Below are 16,586 nucleotides of genomic sequence, written 5' to 3'. Positions count from 1 at the left end.
GCAAAATACTCTGCTGCTGAGTACGATGGGACAAGAGCTGAGGTCCAGAGTGTTGTGGCTACAGTCCCCCACGTTGATCCAGCAAACTTGAATTCAGGATTTGCTCTTTGCAGCTGTTTTCTTTAGATGTTCCCAGAAAGTCAAGGTTCTGTCTAGAGACACTCCCAAGTATGTTGGGCAAGGATGGTGTTTTAGTTTCTGGCCACCCATGCAGATGTTAAGTTCTTTTTTGGCACTGGCATTGTGCAGGTGCAATATACTGGATACAGTTTTGGCAGGACTCAGCATGAGCCGCCATGTAATCTGCCAGCTTTGCCACATCTTCATTCAGGGTCTGGTGCAGAGTGTGAAAAGATAGCGCTTGAGGAGCGCGGTAGATGCCATCAGCATAGATAAGATTGTGGGATGTGGTTGTTGGTGGGTCATTTATGTGGAAGTTGAACAGGGTTGGGGCCAACACTGAGCCCTGTGGAAGTCCATTGACCTGTCTCTTCCATGTGCTTATCCCCTGCCCAAGATGGACTTTGAATCATCTGTTACAGAGAAGTGTTTCGGCAATTGTAATGACCCAGCTTGGGAGTACTCTTGACAGCTTTAGAAGCAGTCCAGTCTGCCATGCTCTATGGTAGGCAGCTGCGTGGTCACCCAACCGATCCCTTTCCTAAGAAGATGAGATGCAATAAGGACAAGTGCAAAGTCCTGCACAACCCCATGCACCAGTACAGGCTGGGGGGTGACTAGCTGGGCAGCAGCTCTGCAGAAAAGGACCTGGGGGTCACAGTAGACAAGAAGCTGAATATGAGCCAGCCGTGAGCGCTGGTTGCCAAGAAGGCTAACGGCATCCTGGGCTGCATTAGTAGGAGCATTGATTCTTCCCCCCTATTCAGCACTGGTGAGGCTGCATCTGGAATCCTGTGGCCAGTCTTGGGCCCCCACTACAGAAAGGATGTGGATAAACTGGAGAGTCCAGTGGAGGACAACAAAAATAGTTCAGGGGCTGGGGGACATGACTGGTGAGGAGAGGCGGAGGGAACTGGGCTTATTTAGTCTGGAGAAGAAAAGACTGAGAGGGGATTTAATAACAGCCTTCAACTCCCTGCAGGGGGTTGCAAAGAGGATAGAGCTGGACTGTTCGCAGTGGCAGCAGATGACAGAACAAGGAGCAATGGGCTTAAGTTGCAGCAAGGGAAGTTTAGGTTCGTTATTAGGAAAAACTCTCTCACTAGAAGGGTAGCCAAACACTGGAACAGGTTACCTGGAGAGGTGGTGGGATCTCCATCTCTGGAGGTTTTTAAGACCCAGGTAGACAAAGCCTTGGCTGGGAAGATGATAGCTAGGGGTGGTCCTGCTTTGAGCAGGGGGTTGGACTAGATGTGACCTCGTGAGCTCCCTTCCAACCCTCATTTTCAATGATTTGAAGCTCCATGAATTAATATAATATTCTTCCTTGCTACAATGAGCAGTTTTTTGGGGCTCTTCATGGATTCATAGGGTCATGGCAAGAACACCAAAAAGAAGGGATTCATTTCAACTGAGATTTTCAAAGGAAAATGACTGAAGACAAGCCTAAGGGAGTTTGGCACCTAACTAAATGTAACAAAATCCGTGTTCCTTTGAAAACCTTAGTCAGTCCAGCTTGCTGCTGCAGCTAGGGATATATTACCAGCTGGACTTTGTTTTTCTTTCTTTCTTTTTTGTAGGAGGGAGAGGAAATGTTTAAATAATAATTATTGTGTCTTGAATTTTTCAAAGCAGCACGTGACTTGGAACCCAGGGGAAGGCAAAGCCCTGGAGCACTGAATCCTCGGCAATCTGGCAGCGAAGCGTCTATAACGTGGGAGCAACCCGGATTGCCTGTTCCTGTGCTGTGGATCGATAAGACTTGGTTAGCTTCAGTGTAAGCGTATTTCCTCCACAGACTTCAAAGCTGCCTTCACAGCATTATCCTCATGTCACCGGTGGACAAAACTGGCACACGGAGGAGGGAGCTCTTTGTAGTTAGAGGATTTGAGTGGAGGAATTGGACTCCCCTTCCAGAAAGGAAGGAGAGTCTAGTGGTGGGGGGTTTAGCCTGGAGCGCAAAATAGCGACTTGTCTAAGGTCATACAGGGCAGCATGTGTCTTCCTCTGCTTCCATACCTCATTTATAAAGCCAAGATCATCAACACATTCCCCTATGACAGGAGTTTTTGGAGGATGCCCATGTTAAAGCTTATGAGATATCCAGAGGCTATAGTAAGGGAGGCCACAAAGAGAGACAGAGTGCAGATTGGCACCCGGGCTTCTACCTTTGCCTTGGTTTCTCTATGGCATCCTTCACCACAGTAGCTAAGCACAAAACTGTTCCCTCCCTGCAACTGGGCAAAGGACTTCAGCTCCCAGGGCTGCCAGTCTGACTCCTCTCACCAAGAGGTGAAGACAAATTCTTAGTGTTATATGAGATCTTTGGTATGTAACTTCTGTACCTTGGATGCTGCTAGTAAATACCAAGGAGAAATATTTCTGCAATATATCTGCATGCTGAGATTGGCTGATGACCGACAGGCAAGGGCTTGCACCCTCCGGGCAGCTCTGATCTATCTCATCCTGCCGGCACATAGGTCAGAGCGGCTCCATCTCTGAAGAACTCATCTTCGTCCCTCAAAGGTTTGATACTTTTTTATTCTTTCTTTTTTTTTTTTAACCTGGCCTCCTGCCTCATCAGCTTTTCCTGATGAGAAACACAGGAGACCTAGCGAGACTCTGTTAAAAACAACATCCACAATTCCACTAACTCGTTAAACAGAGAGCCTGGAAACTGCCAACGCTTCGGCAAGGAGAGACGAGCGAGAGGGAGAGGGAGAGAGGAGAGAAAAAGCAGGTTATTTATAACGTCAGGCAGCGTTAGGGTCTCTTCACTCTCCTCTGCAAACTGTCTGCTGTTAGGAGGTCACTCACAAAAAAAAAAAAAAAAAAAAGAAAGAAACACTACCCTGCTGAGCCTGTGACCTGCAAGCACAATATTTGATCAGGGATCTGGGGCGGGCACCAACCCTGGCAAACTGAGATGCACACACATGCTCTTTAACACAAGGAGATCAGGCAGAAGAGTGCTGAGGCTTTGGAAAAGACCCTCTTAGCCTGGTAAGTTCCTTTCTGTATTTATTTGGATTGTTTCTGGCTCCATTTATTTGCCTACCTGTGTGGCAGAGGGAATGCAGCCCCGCTCGCCACGCTGCCAGCACGACGCTGAAGCAGGGTGGCATGTGAATCACATGCCAGCAACACGGGTGGCACAGGGCTGAGCCTGGAAGGCTGTTTGAATGGCTGGTGTGGGAGCAGTGGGGAAAGCACTCATCCTTACTAAACCTTTTTCCCCCTTGGCAATTTGTGAAGTTCCTGGAAGGGAGAAAGGAGATGAGAGCCTGGCACAAAAATCTGTGCCAGTCTCCATGCTGCAACCTCCACCTGAGTACCCCCTTCTCCCAGGACAGGTACCTGGCTATGGTGCCAGTGTCCCATCTACACTAGGTTGTAGCACCTAGGTTGTGATGGTCAGAAGGTGCAAATGATGAGGGATGGATAAATCTCATGGTGGTACAGGGTGTCAATCCCAATTAGAAAAGCAGTTCATGAAAATGAAACAGGCTTGGTCAGGCTGATGGAGACAGAGATTCAGTACACATATATTATCCTACATCTGGAAGGAATTCAGATACCACCATAGAAAAGGAGTTGGGTGCTGGAAATACACTGACAGCAAGGGTTCAGAAGGTGGAAGAGAAGCCCCTGAAAGAGAGGGAAAAGGTGTTGTATGTCGAGGAATCAAGACAGAGACCATCTAGGAAGGTGTTGCATATGGATGAAAGAGCCCCTAGGTGCCATTCTGTGTAATGGAGACTTTCCTTAAGGAACAGTGCTGCACAGGGTAGAGAAATGTTCTTCGATCAGTGTTGCACGGGGGGAAAGAGGACTTCAGCATGGGTGGAGGATGCTTGTATGCCAGGCAGAGCTGCCGCAGAAGCCGGCAGCCGTGTTTTACCAGGCAAGGTGCCCCTGGAATGGGAGCAGGGAGAGAGCCGATCCCCGAAGCAGCCCGTGTGCGCTGACGTCTCACAGCACACTCAGAGTCTCTAATGCACCCCGCTCCATGTGCCCCGTCAGCTGCAGGCACTCCCATGCGTATGGAAAAAGTGGGATAGAAAAAATTATGAAGAGCCTGACCACAGAGGTTTCAATCCCTCTTTTCTTCCTGCATGAGCTGTGTGCCAGCTCACCAGCTCGAGGCAGGGCAGTCGGGATCAGAGCAGCACTGTACCCTCTTTGTCTGGAGTGATGAGATTCACATTTAGTGTTGCAGCTATACATACCCATCCCCTGCTACAGTTTTAGCTGGTGTGCATCTCTCTGAGTCTAGGAAAGTTAGGCCCAGTGCTAGTAATTCAGGGGCTCCTAATGGTAACTAATGAGTCTGAAGACAGCCTGCTCCATCTGGATCCTTGGTGGTGGGGCATCTGCACTGCAGAGACAGCACACCTGAGTCGGTAGGGTCCTACTCCAAGCACCAAGTCCAAAGGGTGCATGGGGCACCAACTTTCCCACTTGCTTGTGTTTCTGGAGGCCTCTTTATTGCTTCTAGTTCAGCAGCACCAGCCAAGACCAGAGACCCATTGGGCTGCACATACAGCTAATGAGAGACCATTCCTGCCTCTAACAGTTGAGAGTTTAAGACCAAAAAGGACAGGACATAGTAGTATTGCCCCGCAAGATGCGTAAGTGAAAGATAGGGACACAGGGAGAGATTAAGAAGCACAGCCCTGCTCACCTGCTCCCTTTCCGCAAGCATCAGACTCAGAAAGGAGATGATGAACCTGCCCTGGGGATGCCCCTTGCCACTGCTCTCAAGGATGTTGGAGATGGAGACCTTCAGGGCCGCAGTGGGAGGTGCCCCCTCCATGTGGCTTTACCACCTCGCTTCCGGGTTTGGTGCAGTCAGCACAGAGCAAGCGAGCCCACATATGCATCGCAACGTGGAGCCCAGGCCTTCCTAGCAGGAGTTCAGGGACTGCAGCAAGTGCAGGTGACTTACGTCAGCACTGTCCCAAAGTCCTGCCATAAGTGGAAATGACAGTGGGGCAGACTGGGAATGCCTTTGAGACATGCAACTGGGACTGGGTTCTTTCTGGTTTGCTCTGATACCCTTCTGTAGACAGAAACCTTCCCACAAGCCAGCCCTGGCGGCTATGTGTGTGCATGGGCTCCAGGTTGCAGTGTCCATGAATTTCACCCAGCCCTGGGTATGTATTGATATACAGACCTCGGGGCTGGCAGGACACCAGAGCTTCATGCCACAGCAGAGGTGACCAGGGCAAGGAACCTTCTTGCTTGACATCATGCTGCATGTAGTTCCAGAGCACAGAGCTGCAGTAAGGATAACCTTAATGAAGAGACTCCCCAGACTCTCCTCCAACCCCGCAGTGAAAGGAGGGAAACCCTTTGCTGCAGTATGGGTGATCCCTCTTCAGCGGGGACTAGGTGCACCTATTGCACAGGCCACCACTTCTGCTTGTGAACACCAGAGTCATAAAAGTGACTCTGTGGCTATGAACGTCCAACCTTGGATGGAGAAGTCAGCAGGGAAGCAGAATCCCTTCTCATGCCCCATTCAGAGCAGCAAAGAGCATCACCTGGATAGATCTCATCTTTGCCTGCTATTCTATACCAGGTTAGTAAGAGTTAATGAAGGAAGACAAGCCATCATCTAGGACCTCATATGAATCTCACTGCTATGATATGACTGCAAACCTTGATTTTATTCCTGGATTTGTTACAGCTTTTTTTAAAGTGACTTGTTTGCAGTCACACCATCTAGCCTGTGCCTCAGTTACCCTGTAAAATGGGGTTAAGCTTCCCACCTCACTGAGAACTTAAGGAGGTAAATCCTGTTTGTGACAGTGGAGTGCTGAGCCCCAGTCTAAAACCCTATTCTCTCAGTGGTACCCGCTCTTCTAGTCAAAATATCTCTTGTTCCATTGAACCATCCCTACGGGTCTCAGAGTATGATGATTTGAAATAATCCCAGCAAACTGTTTCATCCCACTAATTTATTCTCCTTTATTTTCTGTTTGCAAGTTATCCATGAGCAGGTGTTAATCTTTTTCTATTGGGTTTCCAATTCATAAATCTATGCTTAATGCTTATTTCTGGGTTCCACATTGACTGTCTTCCCCCCAGTTGTTGTGCTCGCCTATTAGCATGCTTGAACAAGATCCCCCTAATTCTTGAGTACTCATGTGAATTGTGCAAGCTGAGCTTTTCATCACCCAGGCTTTTCAAAGTGTGCTCATTTAAAATAAGCTTGAACTTGTTGAGTTTGATTTCATACACGTTGCAAACAGTCGGAACGTCCCATTTTTCTGCTGATGAGATGAGCAAAAGTGAGCTGGCAAAATGCTGCAGGAATGCGTGTTGTAAATGAGTAGGACTGATGAGTTTGTTGAGCGCAATCCATCCTGCAGCTGCAGCTGCCACACGGCTCCTTCTGGATTGGTAATGGATAGCTGTATCGATTAAGATTGTAATCAGCCAGGGCAAACTAATTGAGTGCGGTCAATTTGGTCTCTCAAGCCTTCTCCTAAAGATTAACTCCTATTAGAGACAAGTCGCTCCAAGCATTTGCTATTCACAGTTTGTCCTCTGCAATACCCAGCTGGCTATTTTAAAAAATAAAATAAAATCACATTGCATTTTTTCTGCCGCCTTAGTGGATGACTCTCAGCTTCCAAGATGCACATGCAAAGAGGCTCCTGGTACAAAGCCTTACAAAGCTCCAGTTGCAGTGTGCCAGGCATCGGACTGGGAGTCACGAGTCCTAGGCTTTGCTCCCCACTGGGTGACTGTGTGCAAATCCCTTCCCACCTCTGTTTCCTCTTTTTTTGTGCCTCTCGTCTAAATGCCCTGTAAGCTCTTCAGGGCAAGGAGTTTGTCTCTTAATACACACTGCAGCTAGCGCCAAAGATCCAAATTTCAGTTGGCGCCCCTGCATCCTACATCATAAAAATCCTGCATTAAAAATTTCACTGGAAGGTATGTTCGTGCATGGCAAACTAAAGGGTTGAGAATTGGCAGCTGTTACTGGAGCAAATGTTTACAGACACATTCTTGGAAAGCTGGATTAATCCTATCTGTTACAGTAGCACTAGATGCTCAGTGATCTGATAATAACTTCCAGCTCTTAAATAGCCCTTTATTTATCAGTACGTCTCAAAATGCTTTACCATGGTGGCCCATTTTACAGATAGAAACACTGAGATAAAGTGGGGGGATCTGGTTTGCCCCCACTCACCCAGAAGACCAGGTGAAGATCTCAGTCTGCCCACTGCTCTGTCCATCCAGCTCCACAGCCTCCCATCAGCTTCCTATTTTACTTGTGCCTGACCTAATAAATGCTCATGTTGCCCCCGTCCCTCCCCTTTCTCCTTCCATACAGATTCCTTGATGTTCAACACAATGCACTGGTTTGCTATCCTGATACTGGCTGGGATCTGCGGGGTCTCACAGGCCCAGTATTATTATGAGGACGAACTATGGATGCAGTATTTACTTCGGCAAGCCCGGGTACCTTCTTATAACTACGTGCCCTACTACGAGGATGAGAGCCCCCCGTACTATTATGCTCCAGGGGAAATGTCCGTAGCAGAACCTGCCCCTGAGCCTGTGCAGCCTGTTTCCAGGCAGTGCCCCCAAGAATGCGACTGTCCACCCAACCTCCCGTCCGCAATGTACTGTGACGGTCGCAACCTGAGGTATCTTCCCTTCGTGCCTTCCAGGATGAAGTACGTCTACTTCCAGAACAACCAGATCACCTCCATCCAAGAGGCAGCATTTGACAATGCCACAAACTTGGAATGGATCGCGCTGCATGGCAACCAGATAAGCAGCGAGAAGATGGGCAAGAAGATCTTTGCCAAGCTCAAGAACCTGGAGAGGTTATATCTGAACAACAACAACCTGACCAAGATGCCCGGCCCCCTGCCTAGGTCCCTGAGAGAGCTCCACCTGGCTTACAATCAGATCAGCAAGATCCCAGCCAATGCTCTGGAAGGCTTGGAGAACCTCACCGCTCTGTACCTCAGTCACAACTACATCTATGAAATAGCAGCATCCTTCAAGGGGTTAAAGTCCTTGATCCTGGTTGATCTGAGCTACAACCACCTCAGAAAGGTCCCAGATGGTCTCCCGATTGCTCTGGAACAGCTCTACCTAGATTATAACTACATCAACACGATCCCAGATGAGTACTTCAAGGTGTCCCCCAAACTGCTCTACGTCCGCCTGGCCCACAACACCCTGACGAACGAGGGACTCGCTTCTAATGCCTTCAACAGCAGCAGCATTCTCGAGCTGGATCTGTCTTACAACAGGTTCCAGAAGATCCCCCGGGTTAGCACCCAACTCGAGAACCTCTACCTTCAAGGGAACCAAATCAATGGTGAGTACCATCCTGGCATTAAACTTGCAATGCAGACAGGGTAGCGCATGGTCCAATGATCAGTGTAAGGGCAGGAAATGGGAGGGCGATGAGTCAGATGCCTTTTCTGGCTGCCAGAGGCTGGTTTGCGCATGGAGATTGGGATGTAGAGACTGGGGTTTCAGTCCTGTCGCTGCCACGGATTTCTTGGGTGGCCTTTGGCAATCACTTCCCCTCCCTGTGCCTCAGTTTCTTCCGTCTGTGATGATATCTTCATAAAGTGCTTGGAGATCCTTGGCTGAATGGTGCTGTTGTAATGGCACTCGTACTCTACATTATGGAAGCTAATCAGAAGTCATACATGGGTAGCTACGCCTGGTGTATTTGAATATAGTTAGTAAACACATTTATTTGGCGTGGATAAATGCCAACAGGCCCCCTGGCTGCAACTTTGCTCAGGAAGAAGGTGTAAGTGGTGCAAGTCACACCTGGCATTGACAGCTGCTGGGTGTCTGCTCCCAGCAGGGCTGTATTTGGCCCCAGGAGCATGGAGCATAGTGTTGGTGCACTGAAGTACATACGTGCCCTGGGGGAAAGGCCAAGTCAGTATGAGCTTTCCATGTAACCCCCATCTCCTAGCACAGGCCAGCGTTTCCATCCATAGGAACTGCACTACATGATGCCCGGATGCATTTGGCACCGGTGGGGGTGCGCATCTGTGTCATCTGAGTTTCTGCCTACTCTCATGTCTCATGTATCTGTCCCTGGATGGCTCCCTCGCTGCTTGACATTGCTGGCAGGGGTGTCAAAACAGTGATGCTCCCAGGTCCTGGGGTGCTGGAGAGCCACCACTCCCCTCCTCCACAGCCTGGCGCTGCCAGCACACATCACTGTTACAGCCCGTTAATCAGAGCTGCTGCCTGCCCCTTCTGGCAGTCTCCTTGGCAGAGGAACTGCATCCATTTACACTAGCTCAGACACTGGCGTGGGCTGATATGGGGCGTCCTGCGGGATAGTGACAATAAAACTTGAGCAAGTGTCTAAGAAGGAGGAGGCTCCCTCCAGCTGGGGTAGCAGGATCTCTGCTGGGGCCAGACGGGGTGGGGGCTCCCCGCAGGCTGCGGGTACCAGTGGCTGCGCTATGGAAGGAATGTTTGTGTCTGCTCGACTTGGACTTATCAGTAAATGATTTCCATGTGGAGCAGGCCCCGAGCCATCCGTTCCCAGTACAAACAGTCCTCCTCAGCCAGTGGCTCCCTATTTGCAATTCCCCACTGCAGGGATCTTCCGGGCGTTGTAATGGATGCTGCGGGCTCGCCCTGTCCTACCTTGATGGCAGGCGTCTCTCTGCTTCCTCTTTGTTAATGCCAGGCTCTGTCACACTGGCGACACAAGGAGGAAAACAGAGCCAAGGAGCCTGCTTCTAGAGCCATACATAGCTTAGCACATCTGATGAGATCCCGGGGGCCGTGCGAGTCCCGTTCAGGTCATTCCCTCCCGCCTATCTCTTGTGAGTTTGACATGGCCCCTTCACCAGTCAGGACTTCTGTTTTCTGCTAGTGACACCTGCGGAGACAGCACTGTCTGGTTCAAAAGTCTCCATGACTGATGTGTCCTTGGCTCATAGAGGCACTGACTGGCCAGGAACCAGCTTTCGTTAGTGGAAGCTGCTCATGGGGACTGAGACGGGAGAATGCAACCCTGAGCTGTGGCTTGCACTGGCTAGTTACTAGCAAAGCTTCTGGAAGAAGAGTCTTTAGCATCTGACCCACGCTGCAGGGCCCTAAAACTAGTACACAAAAGTTTCTGGCTTCCTTGATTGCTCTCTTTAGAAGGGCCCAACCAAGAGGACATATGAGAAGAAGAAAGACGTGCTATTTTGTTCGGTCCCTTTCTCGCTCTTCCCAAGTTTACTGGGACGCACTGAACTTCTTGCATCCATAGCTCTTGAAATTTCTCCAGCTTGGCATCATCTGGAAGTGCAGCCTTTGGCTGATTTATTCTTAAACTTTGAATTATCCAAAGTAGCTTAGATGTAATGGGAGGATGCTGGCACATTGGAAAGTCTTATGTCAGTGTCTAGATTGCTCCGTAAAACATTCTGCACACAGGAGCAACTTTCCTGCTCAGAAATTGGTCCCCTCTCAAAAGAGAATGGAAACATTGCAACGGAGATCCCAGAATTATTAATGGCATGTATGTGCAGGCTGTAAAAATGGCTGGTAGGGAACAGGGAACCTTTCAGTTTGCGGTGACCTTTAGAAACCAACCTTGAGTCAGTCGCTGAGCAAGTATTAGTGCTGTTTTCTCCTGGAGGATGTTCAGCAGACTCAAGGTTTTCATCTTATTCCCTTGCCTAAAGGTCCCCACAAGGATTGGGACCCAACTGGGGGATGGGCTGTACACACTCTCTCTCTCAAAGAGTTTCCAGTCCAAATAGACAAGACAGGCAAAAGGAGAGGGTGGCTGAGCTGGGATTAAAACCAGATCTCTTGTGTCCCAATGTACAGCCTCCCATTTCTGTACCTGGTCTCTGGAGGAGGAGTATCCTGTCAATAATCCCAGTCTGAGATGGCTTCTTCTGAGGCTGCTGATGACTCAGAGCCAGGTTGTCTGGACAGATTGCTACCTATATCACCGACTTTTTGTCTGACCTTGATCAGTCACTCCGTGACGTGGGGATAGGAGCACTGACCTCCCCCACATATTCTAAAAGGACAGCGAGGAGTTCAGACACTTCTGTAACGGGGACCATCTTAGGATAGAGACACTAGATAAAGTCCCTCCAGGTTACTGGAGGCAGGGTAAGCAAAAAGCTTGCGGCAACATTTCCCGCGCTCCATAGTTTTATCTCCAGAAACTGCAACATGGCATCTTCTGCCAGGACCTATATTCTCTCAAATGAGAAAACAAAACAGAACAGACTCGTTTCTTTTTTAAAAGAACGAAACAACTGGAAAAATCCATTCCCACTTCGCTCACCTGTCAAGCCCCGAGGTCACGATCTTCTTTAAGCAGCAGTGGTGTCACAGGACTGTGAGCAGCTCGCTACGTTGTGTGCACTCTTTTAATTAAGTGTTAGTGATGCCATCAGCTGTGGCAGAGGAGACACGCAGCCCCATGCTGGGGAAGTGATGGATAGGTGAGACAGGAGCGAGTTCCCAAATGTTTGCTTAAAAAAAAATTGCACTTGCTAAATGTGTCCACAGATGCCATTAAATTGTTCTGGATCTCAAGCTGCTCTGCTTATTCATTCATTTTTACTGCAGGTTTTGCATTTGACCTTTCAAGTTTAACGAGTTGCTCAGAAAGCCTCTGCTTCTTCCCCCCTGTAGTGAGCGAGAAACGCAGCAGATCAAGGGAATCAGTGTTCAGGGTTTGTAATACACACACACCTGGCCTCTGCTGAGCCTTTAAGACAGTGGTGGTGGTCCCTCCGAGGCTGGCAAAGTCTTCCCTATACCACATCCCAGTTGAAGAATGATATTGGGTGTTTGTCTGCTGCCTTTTCATCCGGGGATCGCAAACAACTTTACAAAGCCAATAATTTAAACCGAGGTAACGTGGCCCAGGTGATAGGAAACAGAACTGGGAAGAAATGGATTGTGGCTTGACTCTTGGCTCTGCCTTGTATGACCTGGGGCAGGTCATTCCCCCCCTGAATTTCCTGTCTCAGCCTTTATCCAGTCTACTCAGCCTGAGAGTCATCTGAGGCAGGAATCTCTCTTATTACATGTATGTAAAGAACCCAGGACGTCAGGGCACCACCATATTAGAAGCAATAGGGTCGGGCTGTATTACTTTCCTGGTGTTGCACCTGGGCAAGAGAGAGGCAAAGTGATTTGACCAAGTTGCACAGTGAAACAGTAGCAGAGGCAGGAAGAGCATGCATGATTCCTGTTTCCCAGGTCCCTGGCTCTAACCACTGGTAAATGCTTTAGTAAATCCACTTATGATTTTCTATTGACACTGAAAGTGCTGGCAGGAGATTCCAGGCCCATTCCCTCCACCTGCCTCCTGACTCTCACTGTACTGCTGGAATTTACCTCCCAGCAGCCATCACCTCCCTGTCCCTCCAGCTTTGCACAGGGAAAAGCTGTGCTAAGGAGTTCTCTTTGTTCTCCTCCTCCCCCAGGTATTTCTTGCACATCTGCCAAGTCCTGGAGTATTGCTGCCCCCTGGCTGCTCACTCCTTTCCCAGAGCCTGCAGAGGAAGCTGGACCGTGCCACCTTCCCCTGTGCCCAAAAGCTTGCAAAAAACATTTTTTCCAACTACTCAGTTTTTGTAATAAAAGATATCACATCTACCCAAAGAACCTTGTCTGCCTATGTCCTTAGAGCAACACGGCTACAACCAAAATCCCCACCCTCCTCTGAAGTATGCACACACACATCCCTCTCCCGGTGACCCACCTGGGGCTGTTCAGGGTTGCCAAATACTCTGTAATAGCTGAGGTGGGACCACAGCACCCTTAACTGTCCTCACAGGGATCTTGCCGAAGACAAGGAGATAGACTCAGCTGTGACCTCCGATCCATCTGTTTTCACCCCATTAATACAAACAGGGGGTCTGAATCACTCCTCTGTGATAGCAGTCTCTCTCCATTGACATCAGCAGGTCTACTCCTAAAGCACACCAGAAAAAGTGAGAGTTGTCCCTATCTCATGCCTGGTCCACAAAAAAGGGCCATAGCTTATTGCTGATATGAGCTAGAAGAATTACTTCTTTTGCTCAAGAGGTAAGGGCCTGTGGTCAGGATTTTCTGCAATGACCTGTGATACTGGTTGCCCTAGTTGAAAGGGGTCTGATTTTCACAGGGTTTGGGCTCAGCATTCCGAAATCCAGCTCTTGAAAGACATCTCAAGCCCCCAAAATCGTTATGCGTTTTTGAGGACAGTGACTTTGTTGAAAACAATCTGCATGCAGCCCCTGCTTGTGACCCAAGTGAATGTGCTGTGTGTGAGTGGTTCTTAGCAGTTTGCTCTAGGGAATAAGGCATTGCAGTAGCATGCACCATATTAATAAATGCATGTTATGGCTTATTAGCAATGGCATGAATCTAGCTAAGACAACTTGCTAGATAGATCTGAGCTCCGGCTGTCTCAGCTCTCCATCTTCTTCTCTCCACACAGAATTCTCCATCAGCAGCTTCTGCACAGTCGTGGATGTCATGAACTTTTCCAGGCTCCAGGTCTTGCGACTGGATGGGAACGAGATCCAGCGCAACGCGATGCCCCCAGATGCACCACTCTGCCTGCGGCGGGCTAACGTCATCGAGATTTAACCCCAAGCCCTGGATCCCTGGCCTCTCCCCTGTCCTCAGGGCAATGCCACACCAGATCCAGTGACCCATGCTGGGGGAAGGCCTTCAGTCTCATTTTAACGCTGCTTGATGGTTTGATTTGGCTTCTGCAATAGCATAATATGGGTGTCAATAGCAGCCTACGCAGGGTTCCTCCTCTGCTCTGGAGGGTTGATTCATTGACTGCGCTCACTGGGTGCTGCCCCTTCTAGTCTAATTGGGTGCCATCAGTATGGGGCGAGGTCTCCACTTTGTCCTGTAAAACCCCAATGGTTCTCTTACTAACTGAACAACCAGTTCTCTTAGTTCTCAACCTTGTCTTTCTGCACCTGTCTCCCACTGGCACAACTGGGTTGTATGGAGTAGGATTCCTGGTGGCCCATTTCAACGCACCTTGGAAAGTTGGGTTCCAGCTGGGATGGCTTTGGCGCTTATGGTCTGCACAGGAGGGACTCTGAGAGGATAGGATTAAACCCTATTTTAAGAAAAGGAGTAGTGCAGAAAAGCAGAACAGGGAAGCAAGGGTCATCCACAGAGAGATTGAAAGTATAATCCCGTCAACTGCAAGTGAGAATCATCCCCACTGTTTTTAACAATCCAGGCCCAGTCACCACTCCTCATCTCAGCAACAGTGGTGCAAAATCAGTAACCCCCGCTCCCCACTGTGGTGAAACTCGTAGGATTATAAAACCTTCCTGCTTCTGCACACAGGCCAGTGATTTAACTGGTTGGTCTGGGGGAAAAAAAACTACCCTTAGAGATAGGTCACACAAGAATTGCCCATGGAGGTTTCTTTCATCTTCTTGAAGCAGCTAGTGCTGGCCTTGATCAGAAGCAGAATACAGAATTGGATGGAAATGCTGGGCTGATCTGCTGATCTGATATAATCCTCCCTATTGAACGGTCCCCATCATCTTGCCTTATTGCATTTGATAACACCCATCACCCCAGCATCTGCCTGTTTCTGTCACCATGGGAAATCAGCCCTTCATCTCCTGTACTAATATTTGATTCACAGATGCAAACACCCGTGGAGGGAAGGGCAGAAGAAGTGGACGTGGCTAAACAGCTGTGTTTGGCTGCATTTATGGATGCTTGCTTTTTGGTTGTAGCTGTGTTGGTCTAAGGACATAGGCAAGCAAGGTTTTTTGAGTAGATGTGCTATCTTTTATTAGACTGAGTAGTTGAAAAAAGTTATGGATGCTTGAAACAGCATTAGCCAGGGACTCGGGGGTGCATGTGGGTCCACATCTTTCACATCCCACCTTGTCCTGCAAGGGATGTTTATAGGATGAATCAGAGTCCCTACAGAAGAGATTTTTCCCCTTCCCCTGGGGCAGAGAGGAAGCATGAGGCCACAGGAGCATGCATTTTCAGTTGCATCGAGTCAAAGGCTTCTGGCTCAATATAACAGACTCCTGCAGTCGAGGCAGCAAGATGGCAGATCTTAGGCAGGCGCTGGCTGGAAGCATCATTCCATAAGTGTCCTTTCCCACATCAACTCCATTCAACATACTAGCTGGTAACAGGGGGAGACAGTGCTGTGGTTCTCGCTGGCAAGGAGATGGTTTCTCATTACTTTCTGCTCCACTGGACTCCAGCTTTACTAATCACCGCTTTTAGCGCATACATCACATTGTTCTTTCCAGCTGTCACTTGGCTGCAGGTAAAGAATGCCACAGTTCATGGGAGCAGCATTCAGAGCCAGTTCCAACTAGAAAGCCACCTGCTTTGACACAAAAATGCCAAGAGGGACTCACTGTAATTCAGTGAAGTAGAGATTTTACCACTCAGACAAACAGACTGACGCTCTGAAGCTGGGAGTGGCAGGCCTCTGGGTCTCCCCATTCAGATGCAGCAACTAAATGAAAGGAGCTGCCCAAACTTGTCCTTATTGCAAAATCCCCCTGTTGCTTCCCATGGTGGTGATGTGCATTCGTTAAGTATTGCAGTGCCTGTCTGGCTGTATCATTGTTCGCTCTGAATTTCTCCTGAGAAACCCCCCAGGGCAGACAGGCAGATCTAAGCACCCCTCGTCTTTGGTTCAAAACTCCCTTTCCCCCCGCGGAGAGAACCGGGGTCTCATTGCAAAAGGACTTGTGGCGGTGAATTTGAAGTGCCAGGCACGGTTTACTGGACATGTTAGTGAGAGAACAAGGGGTTGGGGAGCTTCCCGGGGAAAATGGGAAGCTCATTAAAGGGAAGTCATCGATACCCTCTGCATTTAAACTGCATGCTAACAATATAAAATAAACCTGTACTATCATCAAAGCATGAGCTGTAATTATCATACTGAGCAATAAAACCCTTTCTATAATTGCATGATATGTGTTCGAGGAATGAAAACATACAAAAGCCAGGGTCTGCATATCTGGGCGGTGACTGGAGATGGGCCTGAAACAAATATTCCCAGAATCTAAGGCCAAAAACGATTAGCAGTTTTGGGTCCTGAGTCTGAGATGCCTTAAAGGAGCCTGAACCGGCAGGGGCAGCTTTGCAGCTGATACAGACTGCCCCAGCTCCACTGACCTGCCTGAAAAACGAGCCAAGGACGGCACCCTGCTAAACAGCCGCCTCCAAACAGCTCCATTATTCTTTCTTAACTTCCCAGCACCCCAGAGGCCCCAGCTGTGCATCAGGCCTCACTGTGTTCTGCCTCAAACCATGTAGTTAACAGTCCCAGCTCCAGAGAATTTACAGGCTCTATTAGGGGCAGAAAGTCACCTTCTCTAGATAACGCTAAACATGCCTGCAAGCCTTGCAAGAGCCAGGGGTCAGGCCGCTGCTTTCAGGCAGTGACTCAGAGGACAGGGAGCCAGAAACCTCTGATGCTA

At 49.0% G+C, this 16,586-nt stretch overlaps 1 protein-coding gene across 4 annotated transcripts; it reads left to right on the top strand.

The window, feature by feature from the left end:
- The first annotated feature begins 1,141 nt into the window (after nucleotides 1-1,141).
- On the top strand, nucleotides 1,142-16,074 carry FMOD (fibromodulin). 4 transcript variants are annotated; one of them, XM_019491519.2, is made up of 4 exons: nucleotides 1,142-1,196; nucleotides 1,756-2,646; nucleotides 7,469-8,470; nucleotides 13,583-16,074. In XM_019491519.2, exons 3-4 carry the CDS (start codon nucleotides 7,477-7,479, stop codon nucleotides 13,732-13,734), a joined length of 1,146 nt encoding a protein of 381 aa, XP_019347064.1. In that variant the 5' UTR covers nucleotides 1,142-1,196; nucleotides 1,756-2,646; nucleotides 7,469-7,476; the 3' UTR covers nucleotides 13,735-16,074. The 4 variants fall into 4 exon arrangements, with proteins under 4 accessions (XP_019347064.1, XP_059573046.1, XP_019347063.1 ...); XM_059717063.1 differs by lacking the exon at nucleotides 1,142-1,196 and adding an exon at nucleotides 1,228-1,302; XM_019491518.2 differs by lacking the exon at nucleotides 1,142-1,196 and adding an exon at nucleotides 1,430-1,593.
- Nucleotides 16,075-16,586: the final 512 nt, after the last annotated feature.

The sequence above is a fragment of the Alligator mississippiensis genome, chromosome 14, assembly GCF_030867095.1.
Source record: "Alligator mississippiensis isolate rAllMis1 chromosome 14, rAllMis1, whole genome shotgun sequence".
NCBI classification, from domain to species: Eukaryota; Metazoa; Chordata; order Crocodylia; family Alligatoridae; genus Alligator; species Alligator mississippiensis.
Note: the sequence above shows the minus strand (reverse complement) of the source record. Positions and strands in the feature narration are given on the sequence as shown.

What these genes read in the sequence shown, in the direction of transcription:
- FMOD (XM_019491519.2), top strand. Translation starts at nt 7,477, where the DNA reads ATGTTCAACACAATGCACTGGTTTGCTATCCTGATACTGGCTGGGATC. An exon ending in TCAAGGGAACCAAATCAATG is followed by an intron (nt 8,471 to 13,582) that starts GTGAGTACCATC and finishes CTCTCCACACAG; the next exon opens with AATTCTCCATCAGCAGCTTC.